Source organism: Anastrepha obliqua, chromosome 4 (genome assembly GCF_027943255.1).
Source record: "Anastrepha obliqua isolate idAnaObli1 chromosome 4, idAnaObli1_1.0, whole genome shotgun sequence".
Taxonomy (NCBI): Eukaryota; Metazoa; Arthropoda; class Insecta; order Diptera; family Tephritidae; genus Anastrepha; species Anastrepha obliqua.
This window is the reverse complement of record NC_072895.1, coordinates 10000001-10022140: the sequence shown is the minus strand read 5'-3', so window position 1 is coordinate 10022140 and position 22140 is coordinate 10000001. Positions and strand designations below refer to the sequence as shown.

General features: G+C 37.8%; 4 protein-coding genes across 4 annotated transcripts in view; 1 reads left to right on the top strand and 3 right to left on the bottom strand.

Moving 5' to 3' along the window:
• LOC129245214 (serine proteinase stubble) overlaps positions 1 to 22140 on the top strand; it is a 55515-nt gene that overhangs the window by 6902 nt on the left and 26473 nt on the right. The gene's annotated exons all lie outside the window — the stretch shown is intronic.
• Positions 2295 to 2822, bottom strand: LOC129245217 (chymotrypsin inhibitor-like). Its single transcript, XM_054883256.1, has 2 exons — positions 2680 to 2822; positions 2295 to 2601 (listed from the first exon to the last, which is right to left on the bottom strand). Exons 1-2 carry the CDS (start codon positions 2753 to 2755, stop codon positions 2426 to 2428), a joined length of 252 nt encoding a protein of 83 aa, XP_054739231.1. The 5' UTR covers positions 2756 to 2822; the 3' UTR covers positions 2295 to 2425.
• On the bottom strand, positions 9411 to 9984 carry LOC129245215 (chymotrypsin inhibitor-like). Its single transcript, XM_054883254.1, has 3 exons — positions 9867 to 9984; positions 9748 to 9765; positions 9411 to 9672 (listed from the first exon to the last, which is right to left on the bottom strand). Exons 1-3 carry the CDS (start codon positions 9940 to 9942, stop codon positions 9497 to 9499), a joined length of 270 nt encoding a protein of 89 aa, XP_054739229.1. The 5' UTR covers positions 9943 to 9984; the 3' UTR covers positions 9411 to 9496.
• LOC129245216 (chymotrypsin inhibitor-like) lies at positions 19437 to 20005 on the bottom strand. The gene is made up of 2 exons (XM_054883255.1): positions 19853 to 20005; positions 19437 to 19793 (listed from the first exon to the last, which is right to left on the bottom strand). The coding sequence occupies exons 1-2, from the start codon at positions 19932 to 19934 to the stop codon at positions 19615 to 19617; spliced, it is 261 nt and encodes an 86-aa protein (XP_054739230.1). The 5' UTR covers positions 19935 to 20005; the 3' UTR covers positions 19437 to 19614.

Below are 22140 nucleotides of genomic sequence, written 5' to 3'. Positions count from 1 at the left end.
TTGCTGTTGCCTACGTAGCTACTAAGCGCCCAAGCGCCCTTTGTTAATTGTTGAATAACCCGAAAAGAATTTGTCGGATTCCCTTCAAATTTTCATACAATACTTTTAAGGTACCATACTTCAAGAAAGTGCAAAACAAAAAAATCCAATTCTTTGATAATTCTGACTACCCCTAACCTTTTAACACGAATGAGGTTACTTTTTACAAATTTTTTCAAACCCTATAGCGAGTGCCATAAGACGCTGTTATTCCATTCGGCAACGCATGCAGTTGTGTCGATTTCATACAACTGGTAAACGATTGGTGCGATTCCCTAAATACAAGATTCGAAAATATTATTTACGCCCTATTCAAGAAATCATTTGGTTCCGAAATTTAAGAACAGCCTATGGAATAAGTTCGTAGCGTTTTTACAGAAGACTTTTATTTAAACAAAAAACAATAATTATATCAATAAGTTAGTCAATTATATATTCGCCGTTACTGTTTATAACCTCTTCCCACCTATCGATCAATTTGTTGATGCTTTTCACCAAAAATCGCATGGTCTGGTGTCAAAGAAGTTCTTGAGGCAGTTTTTAAAGACTTCTTTGCTATCGAAGGTAATGCCCTTCGTATGGTTTGACAGGGAGCGGAAACGATGGTAATCGGTCGGTGCAAGGTTCGGAAAATACGGCGGCTGCTGAGGGATTTCCCATTCGAGCTCTTAGAGTGCGGATTTCACGACTTGTGCAACATGGGGCCTGACGTTTTCGTGTTGTCGTGAAGGAGTATTGTTTTACTATGCCGATTAGGTCTTTTCAGCTGGGTAATGTATAGCTCCTTGTTCACCGTGGCACTATTTTCGAGCATTTCCCAGTTCACCATGTCTTCCTAGTCCCACCAAACACATATCATGATCTTCTTTGAATTCTAGACCTTTCACTTTGGCATATCTCCTGGAGCCACCCACTCCTTTCCTTGCTTCATATTGATGTATAGGCACCGCTTCTTATCTCCCGAGACGATTCGGTACAAAAAGGCGCTGTTTATGATCGCGTGTTGCTCGATGGAGGGCGATATGCTGAAAAGCAATTTGAAGCGACTTTCTTTGATCTTTTCGTTGAGTTCGTGAGACACCCTGGCCCCCAATTTTTTGGTAAATCCGATTGAATGAAGATGATTGAGTATTGTTTTATGATTACAGTTCATCTTTTCTGCCAATTCATGACTGGTTTAGCGACCGTTCTTCTTCAAAATTGATTTGAGACGTTCTTCATCAAATTCAAAAGACCTTCCGTTGCAGGACGTGTCACCGACATCAAGATCGCCATTTTTGAACTTTGTAAACCATTTCCGTGCTGTAAACTCGGTCATAACAGCTCACCATACACGTCGCAAATGTCCCGGGCTGCTTCGCCGCTTTTTGACCTCGATGAAAAGCAAAGAAGAGCAGGTGTCGAAAATGTTGATTTGATAAAAAATTAGTTAACATAGTTTCGTAGAGCATATAGACTACCATTCGGAATTCAGAGAGAACGTAAATTCGATTCTCAGTGAAAGACCAAATAGCGATCGCTCCTCGGCAGGCAATGGCAAACCTCCGAGTGTATTTCTGCCATGAAAAAGCTCCTCATAAAAATATCTGCCATTCGGAGTCGGCTTCAAACTGTAGGTCCCTCCATTTGTGGAACAACATCAAGACGCACACCACAAATAGGAGGAGGAGCTCAGCCAAATACCCAAAAAGGGTGTATGCGCCAATTCTATATATATACATATACATATATATATAACCTTTAGTGTCTATGCCTCCAAACCGTACAACAAAGCAGACCAAACATAATATTTAAGGCACGGAAGACATAATTTTATGCTGAAGCTTTTATTGGAAAGAACGCTCTGTAATTGAAGAAAGTTCCCCTCGCTGGTTCAATTCGACAACAAATTTCTCTATCACTTGTCCATATTTCACTAAGCCAATATCCTAGGTACTTAAAACACGCTACTCTTTTGATCGGATTGTCATTCGCACTAATGCTTGAATTGGTGATTAGTTGAGAGTTTTTTGGAATTGTGATATTCCAAGTATATTTAAAGAGCATTGGTGCTAAAACACATCCTTGGCGAACTCCACTTTTGATTACAGCATCACTCGACACATCTATTTGTAGTCGCACGTTCGCAGTTTGGCTCAGTTGTAACACAATTCCCTACAGGCGCGTATATGGGTTTGTAAGTTTACGTATATCAACATGCGGATGATTCAAATTTCGAGTAAGCTGGTGTGAGCTAACAAATAAAACAGTGCTAATTGTTATATTAAGAAAATTGTACTCATTTTCTTTTATTCACAAATCAGTTTCATAATTCATTTCATTACATAAACTTATAACTGCTTTGCACACGTCGTAACTCACATCATTTGAACACTTTTGTTGTCGTCTAGCACTTTCTTGGTTCGACACACTGCCCAGCAGAGTTCAGCAAATAACCACGCCTACATTGGCATCCAATTATACATTGTAGCGTGCAAATCGTCGGACCATTACCGTCATCGCATTTGGGTGGACAGGCGCTGCCACAGTTGGTGAATTCTTGATTTTTGCCACAACTCCCACCTTGAATTTATGCAACAATAAATCACTGCTACCTATAATTCCAAATATTCGTATATATTTTCTTTTTTTTACAAATACCTCTCTGCGGCTTTGCTGATACGGAAGCGATGAAGCACACGACAACGAGACATAATAAAACGATTTTATTGTTCATTTTTGCGGCAGAAATCGATTGAAAGTAGTTAACTGAAAGCGTTAAGAAAGACTATTGTTTTAGCTGCATCTCACGGCACTTTTATTTATATACAGATTTTTAGCAAGCAAGTTGCGCTGTGAGCGTTGTGCAGGCAGATGTTTATAAAGAAAATAATAATTCTGCACTTTACAGATGGCAATCCCGAATATTTTCAAGCTAGTCCCGAAATTTTGAGATTAGTCCCAAGACATAACTCTTTCAAATTCAGTGAAAAATACGGATGTTAATCCCGAGTACTCTCAAGTTAATCTTGAAATTTCGGGATGGTCCCGAGACATAACTCTCTAAAATTCAGTGAAAATTCTATAAAGCAAGTGTTTTTGTTTTATAAATATGGATGTTGATCCCGAATACTCTCAAGTGCACATGAAAAATTTAACATCTTGTTTATTTATCAAAATTGATTACTCATATAAATTTCGGTTTTCTGTGCCATAAATAAAAAGCTACAGATCTCTTTATATCAAATGCCCTCGACAAATAAAAGATCTATTTCAACAAAAAAAAATTAATAAATAAATAGTTGCCGCGTACACTTCTGTTAGGTGTTTGGATGAGCTCTTCCTTCTATTTGTGGCGTGCGTCTTTATGTTATTTCACACAAATGGAGGGATCTACAATTTAAAGCTGAAAATTATAATCGGAGACTTCAACATAGCGACCCCTCCCGCAATCAAATACTTGGGAATAATGATAGACCAAACGCTGTCTTTCAAATCACACTTCGAGTACGCCAACAAAAGAGCATCCACCACCACAACGGCGCTGTCGAGGCTGATGTTAAACGTACGAAGACCAAAACAAAATCGCCGTCAGCTTCTAGAAGATCCAGTCTTAGTAATATCTGGCATGCACCCGCTAGGCATATTAGCAATGGAAACTGCCCAAACAGGGAGAGCACAGCGACCTATAAGTCCGTCTACTCGGGCCGCGTTACGATATAATTGCATCAACGGGTGGCAAACTAGGTGGGTCAACTCGGCCAAAGGGCGTTGGACGCACAGATGCAATCCCAACCTAAAGCTTTGGTTAAAGAGGCTTTGGTTACCTGACCCAGTTTTTGAATGGACATAGATGCTTCAAAGCATATCTATACAGGTTTAACTACGACGACAATCCTTATTGCGTCTACAGCGATGGAAACATTTTAGAGGACGTTCACCAGAAGAACCTCCTTCGCCGGAAACATTCGTACATCATATGCTGCGCTCGAAGGAACAGTGGAATGTGGCATGCGACTTAGTGGCCGAGATCATGAAAGAGATGAGGCGTCTGGAAAGACTGCGACACAGCAACGGCGACTAATCGCCTTCCCTCCCCGCGAAGTAATACTTGACGGTTGTCCCGCGGCGAGAGGTGATGGAGAGAAACAGGCTCAGCCTGGTTTCAGAATGTCACTTGAGGGTAGCGCACTACCACAACGCCTATGAAAAAAAAAACAGTTTTAAGCTGACTCTGAACGCCAAATGGTTTTTATGAAGAGCTTTTTTACGGCAAAAATACATTCAGAGGTTTGCCCTTGTCTGCTGGGGGGCGACCGGTATTAGAAAAAATGTTTTCTTTCATTTTGGTGTTTCAACCACGGATATTCGAACTTATGCACTTCGAAATGGTAGTTACGCATCAACCCATTCGGGTACGGAGGTCGTTTTATTTGACTCTTTGTTTATTTCACAAAGATTCAAACTATTTAATAATTACTATACAAGGCCTTATTGACAAATTTTTACATTTATTTGTTTCCTATTTTATTCTCCAACGAGAACCACGTAAATCCCAGTTTTAAACTTTGTGCAAATTTAAAAAAATGAACAAATTTTCTACAATATTTCCAAATTCCTAACAAAAATTTTCAGAAAAATTTCGCGTATATAATTTTAGGACCCATTGAATTTTAATATACTGAGACTCAGCTTGAAGTGGCTGAAAAATCGTTTTAATTTTTTTAAAGTTTTTTGCCCACTAGATTGAAAAGTTTCTCCCACATAAAACGCTTTTACATTGAAGAAATGCTCAACAGAAATGATTCTATCTTGCGATCAGTACCAATGCTTTTAATTTCTTTATATGGAGTGAACTATTCCCTTTTTTCACCAGCTGGATTCGAACGACATTTAACAGTAAAGTGGTTAAGTTCGCAAATACCATTGAATCCCCTATAATACCCCATAGAGATGAGTCGAGCTTAATTGATTTCTAAATAAATTACCTGAGATAAGTTGAGACCAATTGACAGCCAATTGAATGGCCTTTAGAAGTTAATTCGAAAATACTTCTTTAGGAAAGTTAGCTTAGGTAGTGCTGGCTAATCTGTAAACAGCTCTCGCTTAGACCCCTAGTGTCCATTGTGTTGCTATACCACTAGCATCTACCAGTATCTGAAGTCGACGATATTATTTTATATAATTCATAGTGTTGATCCTAGGCACGTTTATCGATTTTTATAGAGAGCAGGGTATTGGCGAAGTGGGTGTTCGAAAGAACCCCTAGCATTCGCTTCGTTGCATCGCTCTGGAGTAATCTCAATTTGGTAGTGTGATGTGGTGTGAGACAGTGTCCTGTCAGTACTCCAACCAATATTTTGCAGTCGTTTCTAGAGAGTGAAAAAATATAGTTTGTAGCTTACGCATTCGAAATCCTGAGCATAATTATGGCAGTTTTTTACGAGGTTGCGTGTTCCCATATCGACTGCGTTTCCAAAGCTAGTTCCTCATTTAGTTCCATTTTCAGAAAGGAGAGTCATGGGTATATGTCTGACGTGCTCAATCTCGGCAAGCGAATATCTGTCTTAGCGAACTCATCAGCTCTCTCATTTCCTTCTATTTCTTTCAGGCAAAGCCTATTTATCTATTTCAGATCCGCATTGTTGAACACATTCTGAGTTAGTGCAAGGAGCCACAATTGCTTTAATAACCGCTCGACTATCAAAGAAAATGTTTATCCGAGCGTTAAGAGCAGTTAATTTCAGAGTCAATTAAGCCACTTTTTTTGAGCATAGATTTCAGCTTGAAATATACTATAGTAATTTGGGTGTCTGAAAGACTTTTGGAAATCAAATTGCGGACAAAAGGCAGCCGCTCCTACTCCTTACGCCATTTTGGGCCTATCTGCAAATAAGTGGTCTGAATGGTATATGGATTCTAGACCTTTCTGCCATCCATTTTGCTCTATAATTACGCTTGACTTTTTGCCAAATTTAACAATTAGGAAACGCGCAGCTCATATTTACAACTTTTGTTGACCAACTCAAAATCTTTCTTTTTCCATGTTTTAAATTTTCAGAAACCTACACTTCTTTACCACTTTCTTCTGTTTAACTCTTACAAATTTATATTTACTTTCTCCAAGGGAAAAAATATTCAGCAATAAGTCTGGAAGCGTAGTTTTGATGGAATATCATAAATTTATTGATGACCTGCCATAATTTTCAAAAACCATTTCAAAGCCTAGTAGGCACAAGAACATAGTAAAAAACAATTAAAAGTAATTTCGTTTGGAGAAAAACAAATGCATCATTTTCTCGGTAGATGGCTGAAGTGATCGATATCTCGTAAATTGTCGTTCAAACCATTTAAAATATACGCTCGTTGTCAAGTTGACTTTTCTTACTAAAAAAATCGTTTGCTCCATTCAGTTGTGAATTACGGGTGTTAACAATGGAAGTCAACAAAGAGAAAATTCCGTACATTTACAATTGTTCTTTAATAAAGGCGAAAATGCAAGCCAGCCTGCTGAAATTGTTAATGATGATTATGATGTAACAGCTGATTTGGGTTTCGTCGATTCCGTTCAGGCATTTAAGATGTTAAAGAATTAAATTTTAGTGAAAAATGAGTTCAAAAGCGATGAATTTCTCATTCCACATCCACAGTTCGGAGGCGGCGTAAAGCTATTCCAATTGTGGGAAAACATGAACACGCACACCATAGATAAGATGAAGAGCTCGGCCAAACACCGAATAAAGGGTGTAATAAAGGCGCCAATTACTTGGGGATTTTTTAGCACAAAAAATTTATTTTTTATCAATTTTTGATTTAAAGCACCCAATGATGGTGCGACAAAGCCAATTATATGAAGTTTTTAATATTGTAAGGGGATATTTTTTTTGTTTGCCATTACTTCTTCTCAATTTTCGTACTGACTTTAGAGCTTTACACTTTTTCTTAGGCTTTCATGTAGAACTCGAATCTGCTAGAAAATATGTCGAAAAACCGTTCCATACAAATTGACCTGCCTTAACACACATACATACATATATAAAATTCCAAAAGACAGTAAAGAAAAATATATTTACACTCATTTACTTTATCTATTAATTAAAATGCCACTGATATGTTTTAAGGGCTATGATTCCAAATAAGTTGCGTATTCATGTTACACTGATGTTTATTCAGCTATAGATAAAATAAATTGGTATTTTTGCAATTGCATTCGTACTTACATAAATCACATCACAACGGACCCACGACAGGTCTAAGTGTGTCATATTGACAGCCACCAGACCTACCTACCAACCAGCATAAATCGTTAATCTTACAAATTGTAGGAGGTGAAATACTAGAAGCTCAACTACAAGGTGAGGTCCAAAAGAAACAAGTCTAATCTATATTCCAAATAGTCCCCTCTGGCCCCGATACTCTGTTTTGCGGGATCTGAAAACTTTTCGAAAGAGTTTTTCAGGTCATTGATGTCGGTAAAAACCTTTTGGATGGCCTCGACGGACGCAAAACGTTTGCCTTTCATAGCCAAGTGCAATTTTCCAAATAGGTAGAAGTCACAGGGAGCCATATCAGGCGAAAACGGTGAGTGAATGATGGTGATGGATCGAAGAGATGGTGCATTATCATGCAGTAAACGCCAGCTTCCTCCTTCGTGGTATTCAGGGCGAATACGCCGGTTGCGATGCGACAAACGCTTCAAAACGCCAAAATAGAAAATTCCATTGACGGTTTGGCTCGTCTCCAAAGGCGATTTTTGGGGTGGTGGTGGCTCGTCTGTGGCCTTCCATTCAGCACTTTGGCGCTTAGTTTCAGGTTCATATTCGAAAGACCACGTTTCATCACCACCAGTTACAATGTTGTAGAGGAAGTTCTCGTCTTTTCTCGCCTCTTTAATGAGATCTTTCGAATGTTAAATTCTAAGCAATTTTTGGTCCTCAGTTAACTTGTGCGGAATGAAACGGTCACGGACCTTTTAAGCCCAAATGATCAGTTAAAATGCGATAAACCGATATTTTGGAGACATTTAACTCCGATTCCATGAATTTCAACGATGATTTCGGATCATTTTTAATAAATTGACGAATAACTTCGATGGATTTTTCAGCGATTACCGGTTTTTAGCGGCTCATATTTTCAGTTTCATTTATGCCCTCACAACCATCTCTGAAACATCTAAACCACTCATGAACTCTGTCACGAGATAGACAATCATCGCTATAAAAAAAGTGCGTGTAGCGTAGTTCCCTATAACAGAAGTGAAACTTCCAAAGTAGAGAAAGAAAGAGGGAGAGACCCGAGAGAGAATGAAAGAGAAAGAATATATATCTAAATAAATTCAAAACATTAGCAAAGAATACAAATAGAAAAAATTTACAAAAAAACGGAGAAGGGTCAACCGGTGTAGGTAAATGCCGGATAAAAACCATGGTAACAACGCGTACTACTCCGAGCGTTTATCACCCGCACAAACGCAGCGATTCCTGGACCGCAGCAACGGCACAAATTATCGCAAGGCAATACCAATAAATGCGACGCCGGAATGGATAGCACTTTATAGTACGCACAAGCATTAGCCAGGAAACGGAAATAAGCGCCAAAAAGTAGGCACCAAAATATATATTTCCTACAAGTTTGCACCAACAAACAAGCACCAAAAAGCAGGCAGTGTTATTTCTCACTAGAAATTAGCAACCACAAGGAAAAAGTCAGGAAAAATAGGCTAAAGTGTATCTAAGATATATATAAGGTATAGCTCTCTCTCTCTCTCCTTTTCCACTACGTTATATGTATCTTTTTTCTCTCTCGCGGAACGAAAATGTCCAAAACGTTGCATGGCCTTGGAATTTTACTCTCCATTCTGGCTCGTCCATCGACGACTAAGAAGTTTCACTTCAAAAGAAACGTATATTCTATAGGTTATAAGTAGATTAATATATTAAATAAAAAAAATAAATTCAAAAATAAAATGAATAAATAAAATTTAGTTGTGAATCCACTTGCAAATTTCGAACCGGTTTATGTAAAAGTACGGAATTAATATGGTCCCCCGGTTTAGAAATTTGGGTACACGGAAAACGCGACCGAACGTAGGTTGCGAGCACTTACGAATAGCTTCTCGGAGTTACCACAGCATCGCTAATATAATCGTTTAAAGCTTGTCTTCCACTAGAGTATCAACTGAGCATTGTTTTAAGAACCTAGCTGTGCTTTAGACTTAACAAAAAATTCAATTTTTCTACTTCAAAATCTACTGGTAGTGTTATTATTTTTATTTCCTATGGTTCCAGCTAGGAGCAAAGGTGAAGGGTGGTGGTGTTACTTTATAAATAAATTTTAGTTAGAATTAAACATCAGCTGGTTTCTGATTTGTTAGTATTTATTATAGTTTATTCACAATTATATTGCTTAGTCCCATTACTTTAACTGTTAACTTCTTTGCTCCTTTGTAAGTAATCCCTTTAGACACTTTGGTCCTCATCTAACAGTCCTTCGGTGCGACGCACTTTCCAGCTAAGTTCACCAGATAATCGTCCTTGCATTCGCATCTAGCGAGACATTGTTGGGTGCAGTAAATTACCTCATCACGATTACTGCACTTGGGTGTACAAGCACTACCACAACCTCGGAACACCTGATTCTCGCCACAGGAACCGTCTTTAAAAAAATGAATGGAAATACGAGTATTAGTTATAATGCCACAATATTTCCACACAATATTTTTCCAAATACCTTCATTCATCTCAAGTACTATAAACACGATGAAGTGCGCCACGATAGGGTAAATATATGAAAGCAAAAAGTTAGTTAAGGTATAATCAGAGATGCCCATTTAATATTTTTTCAACTACCTGTCTGCGGTTTGGCTGATATAAAAGCAATGAAGCAAAGGGTGAGCGCAAATATTAAACAGATTTTGTTGTTCATGTTTGAAGCAGCGATCGATTGGCACAAGTTTACTGAACAAGTTAAGAACCACAATTGTTTTGACAACATTTCTCAAAACTTTTATTTATGTAAATTTTTCAGTAAGCTCTATGAGCATCGTGCGGGTAGACGATTTCTAATTAATAACTCACTTCTATCAGACTTTTATATTAATATATGATTGTGTGTATATGAGTTTTTATTAAAAAAAGCTGAGTTTTCAAATTGCGTGGGTTACATTTGTGTGAAAGTGTAAATTCGCTTTCCGTTGTTGTTTCATCAGCCTATTTGCATTTTTAGTTTATTTCTGACAGTTATAGAGGTTAGCTGTATGAATATTGCTGACTTTTACAATTTAATCATGCCGCAGTTACAGCACTAACCAGATGTCCCCTGCTGCGACTTTTTCGCTATTGCAAAAATGAAAAGTCAAAAAGGGTTATAAAAAAATAATTCTGGAACTTTGTGTTTGTGTTACCGCACAGTGCTTTGCTCTGAGAAGACCCTTAATAAAATTTTGTGGGGAACATTTTTGTTAAACATTCAAACCCTTTAGCCCAGAGGCCCGAAAAAATTATGATTTTCAATAATTTTTTTTTGCTAGTCAGCTACTTTATTTTATAAAAAAAAACATTGCATTAATACATCGTGTTTCGGCTTGAATTTGGTAAAATTTCAAAAAAAAAAAATTAATAATTGTAAAAGTTATCGCTGTTTGTGTGGAACCCGATTCCCTAGAAGTTCCTGGCGGTGATCATCACAAGTCCTTGGAGATTCATCTGAAATCAATCAGACAAGAGAAATTAATTTTATTGATAGATAATCTTGTGCCTGATCGAAGCTTCATTTCAAAATTAAATATATGGGGGCCTCAGAAAATATTTTCCAGATTTTCGAGAAAAAATTGGCAATTAATTAAAAAAAAAAATCGAAATTTTTGAAAAAAAAATCCTTCGATCAGGCACGAGTCTTTTATGTTTTTCAAAAGTAGTATATATTTTATTGAAGCGGTTTTAAGTTACAGTGATCACCAGTTCAAACTATAACTTTGAGAAAAACGCATTTAAAGTTTAGCTACTTGCTTTCGAACGCTCCGGAGTATTTTCAAATAATGCAGACCAACTTTAGACCAGACAAAAGCTAGGAAATAAAAAAATTTAGGAAAACTTCAACACAGTAAAAAAAAATTGTGGTATTTAAGGCAAAAGCGGCAAGCGCACAGTGGGGATTTTTCAACAAATTTTGTTCATAAATCCTAGAAAGGGCAATTGTGAACCAATTGTAATAAATTTTCTCTTTGTATGATCGTAAATGATTTTGAAACAGGTTTCTAGGATCAAATTTTAGTTAGTGGCGAGTACGCAAATTTCCAGCCCCCTTAAGAGGTTAAATCATCACCTAACTACCAAAAAAAATTAAAAACTAAACCCTAGAAAATTCACTGGAAAAATTAAAAAGAAATTGATATTTTTTTGCGTACTTGCGGAGAAAAAGGGTTTTCCAATAACAGGTGATATTTTGAATAGCCCGCTATTTCGGTAGATGTCACTTCTGAAGCTGTCACTATTTGATATTTGACAAGCAGAAACTACGCCATAAATAAAAATGGAACGATACACGCTTAAACAACTCACTGAAATTATTAAAATTCACTATAAAAATGGTGAACAATTGGCAGAGACGGTTCGTAAAACTCGAACATTTTTGGGTCATCGTGAAGCACCTTGTCGGACCGCAATACAGAAATTGATGAAAAAATTCGAGCTGTTGGGACAAGTTAGGGATGTGAAGAATAAAAACCGTGCACGTCGCACACTGGGGATTTAGCGGAAGAAAGTCAAATTTGCAACATACCACCTACGCATTGTTTAATGGTATTTCTAAATTCCAGAATAGAACCAACAATAAAATCAAAAAGAATTACTAAATTCCGACTTACAGTTTTTTTTTATAGACATGTGAAAAGTATAATTGTTTTATAGTATTGAACTGACTAAGAAAAAACTTCAAAGCCCAAGGTGGTTTTTTTTCCTTTTGCTTGATCCGACTTCCAATTTTTTATTTTTCATTTAGGGTACGATATTTTTATATATTTTAGCCGGAAGAACAAAGTCTGTGAAGCATTTGATTATCTATTTATAATTAATTTTACAAAAACAAAAAAAAAAATCATATTCCTTCATATTCTTGGATCTGCAAGTTGAGCTACATTTACCTACGGTCAGAAACTAGTATCAACGTGTTCCTTAATAGCGTCTCTTTCAGTTTTAATCAATTGCAGGTGCCACCAGGTGCCACCAGGCGCCACTGCCTTTTTTTTTTGGCAATGATAATAACTAAACGCTTTCTAGTGTGTGCATAATGATAACGACACACTTTTAATTTTGTTTTGACATTTTGAGGGTAATTCAGAATTATGAACTTACATGTATCCTGTGTTATGAATTAAAAAAAAAATTGTTTTTTAAAATTAAAAAAAAAAAAATAGTTTTTAAACATGTTCTTTTCATACACAAATATATACAACTTCGTTAGTAGTAAAAATGTAAATATTTTTTGGGATGTATACTTTTTTCCGCATCTCTGTACAAAAATCCCCAGTGTGCGTCGCTCAAGAACAGCCGAAAATATTGCTGTTGTAGCCGAAAGTGTTGCAGAAAATCCAAGTTTGTCCATTCCTCGTCGTTCATTGGAATTAGGCATTCCACAAACGTCATTACACCGTATTTTGCATACAAATTTGGGTCTTAAGGCTTATAAAGTTCCGTTAAAACAAGAACCCAAGTCGGCCGATCATCAAAAATGTCGTATCTTTGCTGATTGGGTCGTTGAAATGCATGAACATGATCCGGAATTGCATCGAAAAATCATCTTGAGTGATGAGGCCCATTTCCACCTCGGTAGTTTCGTCAACAAGCAAAATTGTCGGATCTGGGGCTAAGAAAATCCAAGAGTTCTTTTTGAAAAGCCTCTCTATCCTCAACGTGTGACTGTTTGGTGCGGTTTATAGTCCGGCGGCGTCATTGAACCTTACTTTTTCGAAAATGAAGCTGGAGCAACAGTTACGATGAATGGATTACGCTATCGAGAGATGATTAAAGATTTTTTTATGGCCGGAATTGGATGGTATTGACTTGGACAACGTTTATTTTCAACCAGAAACCATTGATCTTTTATCAAAATAACACCTCTTATTGGAAAACACTTTTCTTCTTATATTTGCATTGCGACAATCTAAAAAGAGGTCAGAAAAAAACAAAAATACAGATGGCTATATGTGAGTGGAATCATGAATAACCATTGCCAATACTCACCTTTAATCGCTTTTGAAGCGTTTCGTATTGCTAATTTAGGGGACTTCAACATGGTTGTGAATCACAGTTTTCAGAAGGCTACGAGAGTTGCTCCGTGAGATTCAAGATAGACGGATAAAAATAATTGCATATAATTTTTAAAATACGTAATTTTAATGACGATCAATGCAATTTTGCAAATGTTTATATTTTATTTTATATTGTACAACGATCAGAGATGAGAGTCCCGAAAATCTTGTGACTAGTGACGTTAAAATTTTTTATTTTTTTTTTAAGTTAAAGTATGAACTGCAATATTTACCCGCTTGTGCCGAGTAAAAAACTATTAGAACGGTGCCACATTGCAACAGCACGATAGTAAATGCAGCACTTAGCTACTTGCTTAGCTTTTTCACAGTTTGCAGATTTTATGCGCAAAGTAAATGACAGCTAGAGGATTCAACTTGAAATACTATTCTTAAGAATCGCAATAAATCTAAATGGACCAATGTTTTGATTCATATTAATATTTTCGCCAAAAGAGAAGTTTTAAACTATGAGAGTAAATTTGACTACCTATTCGTATAAGATTTCTTTTGAATAAACCAGTAAATATAAATATAAACTTTATGTTTGCTGATTTTGCTTAATTTTTGCAGTATGTTTTTAAAAATATGATTTCTATTATATATATATATATATATACATATATATATTAGGCCGGGTCGATTTGTGGGGGGGAAAAAAAATCACCCATTGCTCTGTGAAAATCATATTCTAGGGATAAAAATAAGAAACTTTGCCGAAGGAACCATACCTCTAAAACGAATTCTGATGTCCCCCAATTTGAGTCGAACTTTTTAGTTTCTTTTCTATAACTCACTTAAATTAATTTTTTCATTTACATATGTTTTGACTAAATAAATTTCTTAATAGAAAAAATAGATATTAATATAAATAAATAATAAATATTATTATAAATAAATAAAAATAAAGAAAAAACAAAGCCATTTAGCTGATTTTCTCATGTAAAGGCCAAAAGTGGTGATATTTTGAAATGATTGTATGGGGAACCCCCCAGGGGAGTTCCAGGGGGTGTGCCACTGGCATGGGTGGATCGGCCGTCCAAAGTTAGTGGGGGTCGGTCATACATTTGGACTCGATTGGAGCACTCTAAATGGGTCAAAGTGGGATTTTTCGTTCGACCCAAAGTTTCCTTCGGCCAAGTTTCTTATTTTGATCCCTAGAATATGATTTTCACAGAGCAATGGGCGATTTTTTTGCCTCCCCACAAAAGATACTAAAAGTTCGACCCAAATTGGGGGACATCAGAACTCGTTTTAGTGGTATGGTTCCTTCGGCAAAGTTTCTTATTTTGATCCCTGGAATATGATTTTCATAGAGCAATGGGCGATTTTTTTGCCTCCCCACAAAAGATACTAAAAGTTCGTCCTAAATTGGGGGACATCAGAACTCGTTTTAGAGGTATGGTTCCTTCGGCAAAATTTCTTATTTTGATCCCTAGAATACGATTTTCACAGAGCATTGAGCGATTTTTAATTCGACCCACCCTAATATATATATATATATATATAACAACATCAAGATGCACACCACAAATAGGAGGAGGAGCTCGGCCAAACACCAAGAAAGGGTTTTAGCGCCTACTTTATTTATATATATATATATATTCCACAAATGGAGGGTCCTACAGTTTCAAGCCGACTCCATTCGGAATTCAGAGAGACCGTAGGTTCGAATCTCGGTTAAGAAAAAGTTTTTTCTAAAAGCGGTTGCCCCTCGGCAGGCATTGGTAAGCCTCCGAGTGTATTGCTGCCGTAAAGAAGCTTCTCATAAAAATATCTGCCGTTCAGAGTCGGCTGGAAACTTTAGATCCCTTCATTTGTGGAACAACATCCAGACGCACACCACAAATAGGAGGAGGAGCTCGGCGAAACACTCAAAAAGGGTATTAGTGCGAATGAAGCATATTTAGTAATACCGGACAAACATTTTTATTAGAATTATGTCTGCAAGCCTCTTACCTCTCCGGCGTCCATTTTTTTTTTTTTTGTTTTTACTTTGACGCTTCTTCTTACATTATTTTTAATAATTGTCGATAATACAGAAAATTGAGGCTTTTACGGCAAAAAGTGTCTTCATAATTTAGGATTATTTTATAATCGGGAGAAAAATTTTGATTTCGGGAGAGAAATTTTGTTCGGGCAATCTCGCTTTTCAATTACATTTTGGGAGCTAAGCTCGAAAAAGTTGATAACGAGTTATTGTGAACAAATTATAATGCTTTCTAGCCTTTCCGAAGTTTCCTGAGCCGGCTATTCTTTTCATGCACATCATTCCCTTATGATTTAATTGTGAAACAGCCGTTGATAAACTTACCAAATTTTCGAACGGAGCAATCGATAATTTTCATAAAATTTAAATCATTGATTTTCGCTGCATTTGTGCAACAAATTTTCGCCATAAAAACTGTATGGCTCTAAGGTTGGAATAGCAAGAATCACCCTAGTGTATATGTACTTATATGTATATGCTGATCATAATCAATATCATTTATCGTACGTCATTTCATCTTCACACCTGTGCTTATTCAACTACAATCTGCACTACGTACTTGTGCACATACCGATAGGGTTTTCCAATTGCAAGTGATTTACAACCCAAATTGGGATTCACACATTTGATATCAACATTGTGGGATGTTTTGATAAGTACCGGAAAGTATTTTGTGACGAGTTTAGCAATGCAAAAGCTGGAAAAAAAGTTACCAACTTCAAAAATGTGAAAAATATTTTCCATCAGGTATACTCGTGTATTCCATTGTATTTTATGATTATTCGAAATCATCGCTACGATTTTGTACTTATTGGGAGGTTGCATATGGCTGCTTATCATTGTACGTGCGTATAAAAGATCAGATGGTAAATGAAAAATTATTAACTGGGCGTTAAGTGGCGTTCGAGAGAGTAAATGCTTCGAAAAGCAAAAGTAAATTCTTCTGGAAAAAGAAAATTTTTTTTTTTTGCACTATAAGCAAGCGCGACTTTGAATTGTATGCGCTGCTTGTGACCATTTGTCCGGCGCCCATATTTCCTAAACCACCCATTTACATACCCGATGAATCTTCAACCGGCTTTCTTTCTTAAATTACCCACTTTTGGATTTTTTAATGATTAGAGTGGCTAGCCAAGTGCAAAAAATTTGAACGAATAAGAAATGTTTTTTTCGTTTTTTTTCAAATAGGCAAAATGAAGCCGGATAGTTTGTGCGATCTTAAATCATGGATTACAATCTTTTGTTGTGTAAAAATTCTGGTAAAATTTTGAAACAAATTCTAAGCAGCCTTCCTTTCCTGTCGGACATAATTCTGTATTTTTTAAATTCTGTAAAAACAAAATAAGCATAAATGCAAATGCACATTAGGATGGGTCAATTTAAATAGCACGATTTATTTCGTTCCTAGTAGATTCGGATTCTGCATTGAATTCTAAGAAAAAAACTCCATTAAAGTATAGCTCTAAAGTTAATTTAAGGCCTTCAAATTTTAAAAGAGACAAATCGTTCTATACATATTCACCCACCCTAATGTAACTTCTGCTCAAATATGAACGAGACGTTATCAATAAAACGGTCCGCGGATGACATATGGCAAAAATAATTTTTTTGTTTTTTGGTAGGACTGTTATAAGTTTATATGGCAAATTTCAGCGTGATATGTCACATAGTTTGTTTTCTGTGCCACTGTAAACAAGTCAAGCTCGAGTGTGTTCTTCGAATGTAACGATGGAAATTCAAGTTGAACAAAGAATTTGTTTGAAATTTTGTTATTCCAACAAAATTTCGGCTTCAGACGCCTTAAAAATGGTGCAGACAACCTATGGGGACTCTGCTCTATCGCGTGCACGTGTTTTCCAGTGGTACAAATCGTTCGGTTGAAAACTTGCCTCATGAACGTAGTCCAGCAACATCAGTAAACGACGAAAACATCGGAAAAGTAAAGGAAATTGTGCTTGAAAATCGCACAAATCGCAAAATCGGTTAACGCTGAATATTATTTAGACGTTTTGAAGCGTTTGCGCGAGAACATTCGTCTTAAAAGGAAGGAATTGTGCGACAACAAGTCATGGTTCTTGCATCACGATAATGCACCAGCTCACACTTCACGTCTTGTTCGCGATTATTTGAACAAAAATAATGTTAATATCGTTCCGCAAGCACCGTATTCGCCTGATATGGCTCCATGTGACTTTTTCCTGTTTCCCAAGCTCAAGTTGCCGCTCCGTGGAAAACATTTTGAGAAAATTGAAGTCATAAAAGAGAATTCGAAGAACACACTCGAGCTTGACTGGTTTACAGTAGCACAGAAAACAAACTATGTGACATATCACGCTGAAATTTTCCATGTAAGCTTATAACGGTCCTACCAAAAAACAAAAAATTTATTTTTGCCATATGTCATCCGCGGACCGTTTTATTGATAACGTCTCGTTCATATTTGAGCAGAAGATATATTCACTTGGGCTCACATAATTAAATATCTTTAACTTTTCACAAAATTCATTGGGGATTTTGCCATTTAGTCCGAGCTTTCCTGCGTGTTTTTCGATCATTCAATGACCGGAAGAACGCAGCTGCGAGTTTGGAAATTGAATGGCGAGAAATCGCCAGAGCTATCTGCACCCTGCGTCTATTGTACCAAGGCAATAGGTTCTCGAAATAGCACACAAATAAATGGAGCTCCATCTTTTTTGGGCTCTACTTAGAAATAAGTTTTGCAATTACTCGGCCGCCGTAGCCGAATGGGTAGGTGCGAAAGTAAATGCCGATTACCATTCGGAATTCACACAGAGAACGTGGTTCGAAACTCGGTGAAACCAAAATTAATAAAAACAAAAAAAACATTTGTCCAATACCAGTCGTCCTTCGGCAGGCAATGGCGAACCTCCGAGTGTATTTCTGCCATGAAAAAGCTCCTCATAAAAATATCTGCCGTTCGGAGTCGGCTTGGAACTGTAGGTCCCTCCATTTGTGGAACAACATCAAGACGCACACCACAAATAGGAGGAGGAGCTCGGCCAAACACCCAAAAAGGGTGTCCGCGCCAACTATATATATATAATTACTCTTTAACAACAGTCTAGGGGATGCCAATGTCTGGGAGGAGCCTTCTGAGCCCAATACAGTCGACCTCTTCTTGGCAAGCTCATCAGCCAGGCCAGGAATTTCATTTACCTCTACGTTCCTATGTCCTAAAACCCAGACCAGACAAATGTAATCTGCACAGCGAGAGATTTGATCTCCCCCTTACAGAAGTTGACCAGTTTGGATCTGCAGCATGACATCGTCAGTGCCTCCACAGCAGCTTGACTATCGCAAAAAATGTAATGGCACTACCTCTGAAGAATTTACATGGGAAAAGGGAGCCCAAACATTATCAAAGTCGTCGCAAAGAAGTGCTTACGAATATCGAACGTAAGATGGTGAAAATTTTATATAGGCAAATTAGGTACCAAATATCGCTATAGCCCGCGCCGGATTTATACTAAAATTCTTTAGGCTCAGTACCACGATTTCAGTTGCCAAAGGATTTAGAAATCTGAATGAAATATTCACTTGTGCATACATGAATGGCGAGCTTGTGTACACTCATATGTGATATATCGGAACAATTTGAACTGTCCGAATGAATTTTACTTTATTACGAATATTTGTCACATTGGCCGCAACGAATAGGCACAGAAAAAAACCGATGCATTGATAGATTTGTCTAATTACAGACAGGTGGTGGGAAATGCTTAGTACTTTTTACTTCACTAATAGTTTCTGATGCTACTATTGCAGCCAGAAGTGTGATGGAGGGGCGATGGCCAAAAACGAGCTCGGACAAGCACACCGAAAGACTGTTAGATGTATTAGTGGAATAATTTGGAAGAAAAAGTTTGTGATAATTCCATTTCAGAGGCAGGCTAATCACCCACCCTGCCAGATACCGAAATAGATTAACGAAACCAACACAAGACTGAGTCTTGTCGAGGCCCTATGCTCCCGAGAGGAGTAAACACGGAAAAAGAAATCCATTTTTAGCAATCTATTGGGTCTGTTCATGCCACTCAGCCATTTTCTCCCCTCTGGAGTGACCAGCTGCTTGTTGAATTGTCTCAGAGTGTCATCAAAATATACTTCACTTTTATGTTTATATTTTATTTAATCAAACTTGACGTTTTTCATTTCTTCTGAGAGATTTCTCTCTGCATGCTTCTGGATCTCTTAGCAATACAAAAATTTTACAAATTAATGATTTCCAAAAATATGATTTCTAAGAAATAAGCACCACTCAGGTATTCCAAGTGAGCATTCATTAACATTCACTCCTCAGCACACAATTTCCGGCATTGTTCAGCACATAACCTGGATTACACTGACAGCCGACGACACATTGCGCAGTGCAAACTTGTCCCAATAGTGGATTATCGCTACACTTGGCTGGGCAAGCAGTGCCGCATGTTGTATATTGGGAATTTGGCCCACACGTAGAACCTTCGAATAAAGAATATTATCATTGGAACTTTATTTATGACATTTTTCCGCTCTCTCACCTGGTGCTTGTGGGCGAGCTGTTGCCTTTGTGGCGAAGCTGAAAATGACGAGCAAAAACATTAAATAAATTTTATTGCCCATTTTGAAACAGAAAAGTAACCGCGTATTTTGAATTTCACTGGAAAAACGTAGAGGTAGTACTGAGAGGGTTCAGAGTATGTGGCGTGCTTTTATAATAACTCTCGCCAGTGCTGAATGAGCCAATTTGCACCCGGTTGGCAGTGATGTGCACGTTCTGGGTTATTAATTACTAAATATAAATGATTATCTTCAAGTAAATTGGTTTTATTTTATTTTGCTGCTTTTCTATTTTACAAATATGCGGAAAAAGTTACTGACTACTGGCGATTTCGCTAAATAGTAGAAGCAAAATCTGAGTTCGCACATTTTACATAGGGCGTTCCATTAAGGTCACTTATTTTGCTACTTTCAGATATTTTCATTCTGTTCTCACAGCTTGGTGACTAACCACCATCGGTGCTATGCGAGATACGTAAAAATAAGCACGTAGTTGGAGTGTATTCTATCGCAAACATATCACAGTGACCTCGAGTTGAAAGAGTTGAGCTGAACTGAAAACTTTTTTGACTTTGTTCAGCTTAGAATCTCTGCTGAGCGCTTCCGATCTACATGTGGGCAGAAGAGTGCCGCGATCTTATAAGTTTGTGTACTTGCTTCGCTTTTGCTGAGTTGACGCAAAGCACATCTTCCCAGAAATAGTGAAGGAGATCCCAATTCTTTCTTTCCACGCGAAAACCATCTCACAACTCACCAAGGGAAACCTTGTTAGCGCTTGCGTCGAGCAATTTCGTGATCTACTTGCTACTATGTAACCAGTTGAGCCTAATATCAAAGGATTTGGATGCGATCGAAAGAGAAGTCTAGCATTACCCCGACCAATCTCGAGCATACCATCATCGAGCCCAGAGCCCTACTTGCCGCTTGACTGTCAGAGTAGGTATTTGTTTAGATTTTGTTGCAGATTTTACCATCCTCAGAAGATGCCTCGAACGCATCCGCACTCTTGGCTTGTATATTGCCCAACATTCGCTGAGCTGACGCGAATTCTATCGCTCCAGGAGTAGAATGTAGGTTGTCAAGATGATCACAATTCACTTCTTTCGCTGGGAAGCTACGTGGAATGACGCGAAGCCCAACGTTTCAGGTGTAGAACGCAGGTTGTCAAGAAGATCCAAATCCTCTTTTTTCGCTGAGAATCTAGTCGATTCACAAGTCGATTGTCTGGCCAGCTCGTGCGCTTCGGAGTTTCTTGCAATGTAGCCATGACCAAGTACCCAGATAAGATGTTTAAAACATTCGGAAGTCATCGAAAGTGAAACCAGGCGATCCCTGACCAGTTTCGAATGAACCGCTTTGCTATTGGAGTAAATATTTATTTTCTTTCTTCTTTTAATAGTTATTCTAGTAGTGAGCAGCCAATTACCTACTACTTTGATTGTGGCTACCTCTGCTTCGAATACACTGCAGTGATACGGTAACTTAAGTTTGAGTCTTATAAGGAGCTCTTCGCAGAATACTCTTCCTCCAACCCTTTCGTCCAACTTCGCGCCATCCGTTGAACAAGTTCAGCAAGCTCTATCTCCAAGTGTTGCACTCAGTCCACTTCTCCCTTAATGCAATGTGGGTGCAGAATATTCCGCTAGGACTAAGCGAGGGTATACACTGATCGGTTTGCAGGGAGATGAACCCAAAGTTTATCAGGATACTTTAGTGTCCGTAATTCAGGTCGAACCTGCAGTTTAAACCTCTCAGCCTGATTGCGGTACGTGCTGCGGCAATTTTGCTTGCGATGTCGGTAGGTATCACATTTTCAAGGTGGCAACTCGTTTCGTTTAGAAGCGGCTGTAGTTTTCTTGACGCCTTGAAAGAGTTGACGGTGGTGATATTGAGGCTATAGCATAGGTGCAAAACTGTGGACTCATTTTGTGCTCGGCACCGAAATATTTGCAATGACTGATGCCGGGCATATTTGTTCCGACTTTCGCAATATTCTCTTCCGCTAACCGCTTCCCATTCATCTCCGCCCACTGTTTGCTTTATTTATCTCAGCCCTCAGTGTCGTACTTAATATAAGTTTGTAGAACTCATCTATTGCGACAAGCTGACTCTGACATTGCTTGAATGCAAGACAACAAATCCTCGCACATCGGGTTTTGCTCAAACTCACGAAGCTATTACTTGCTTTCGAAAAATACGAACCAAACGTGCTATGGACTTCAAACTTCGACTGGAGCTAAACGAAGGTAAGATTTGTGACTTGAGATAG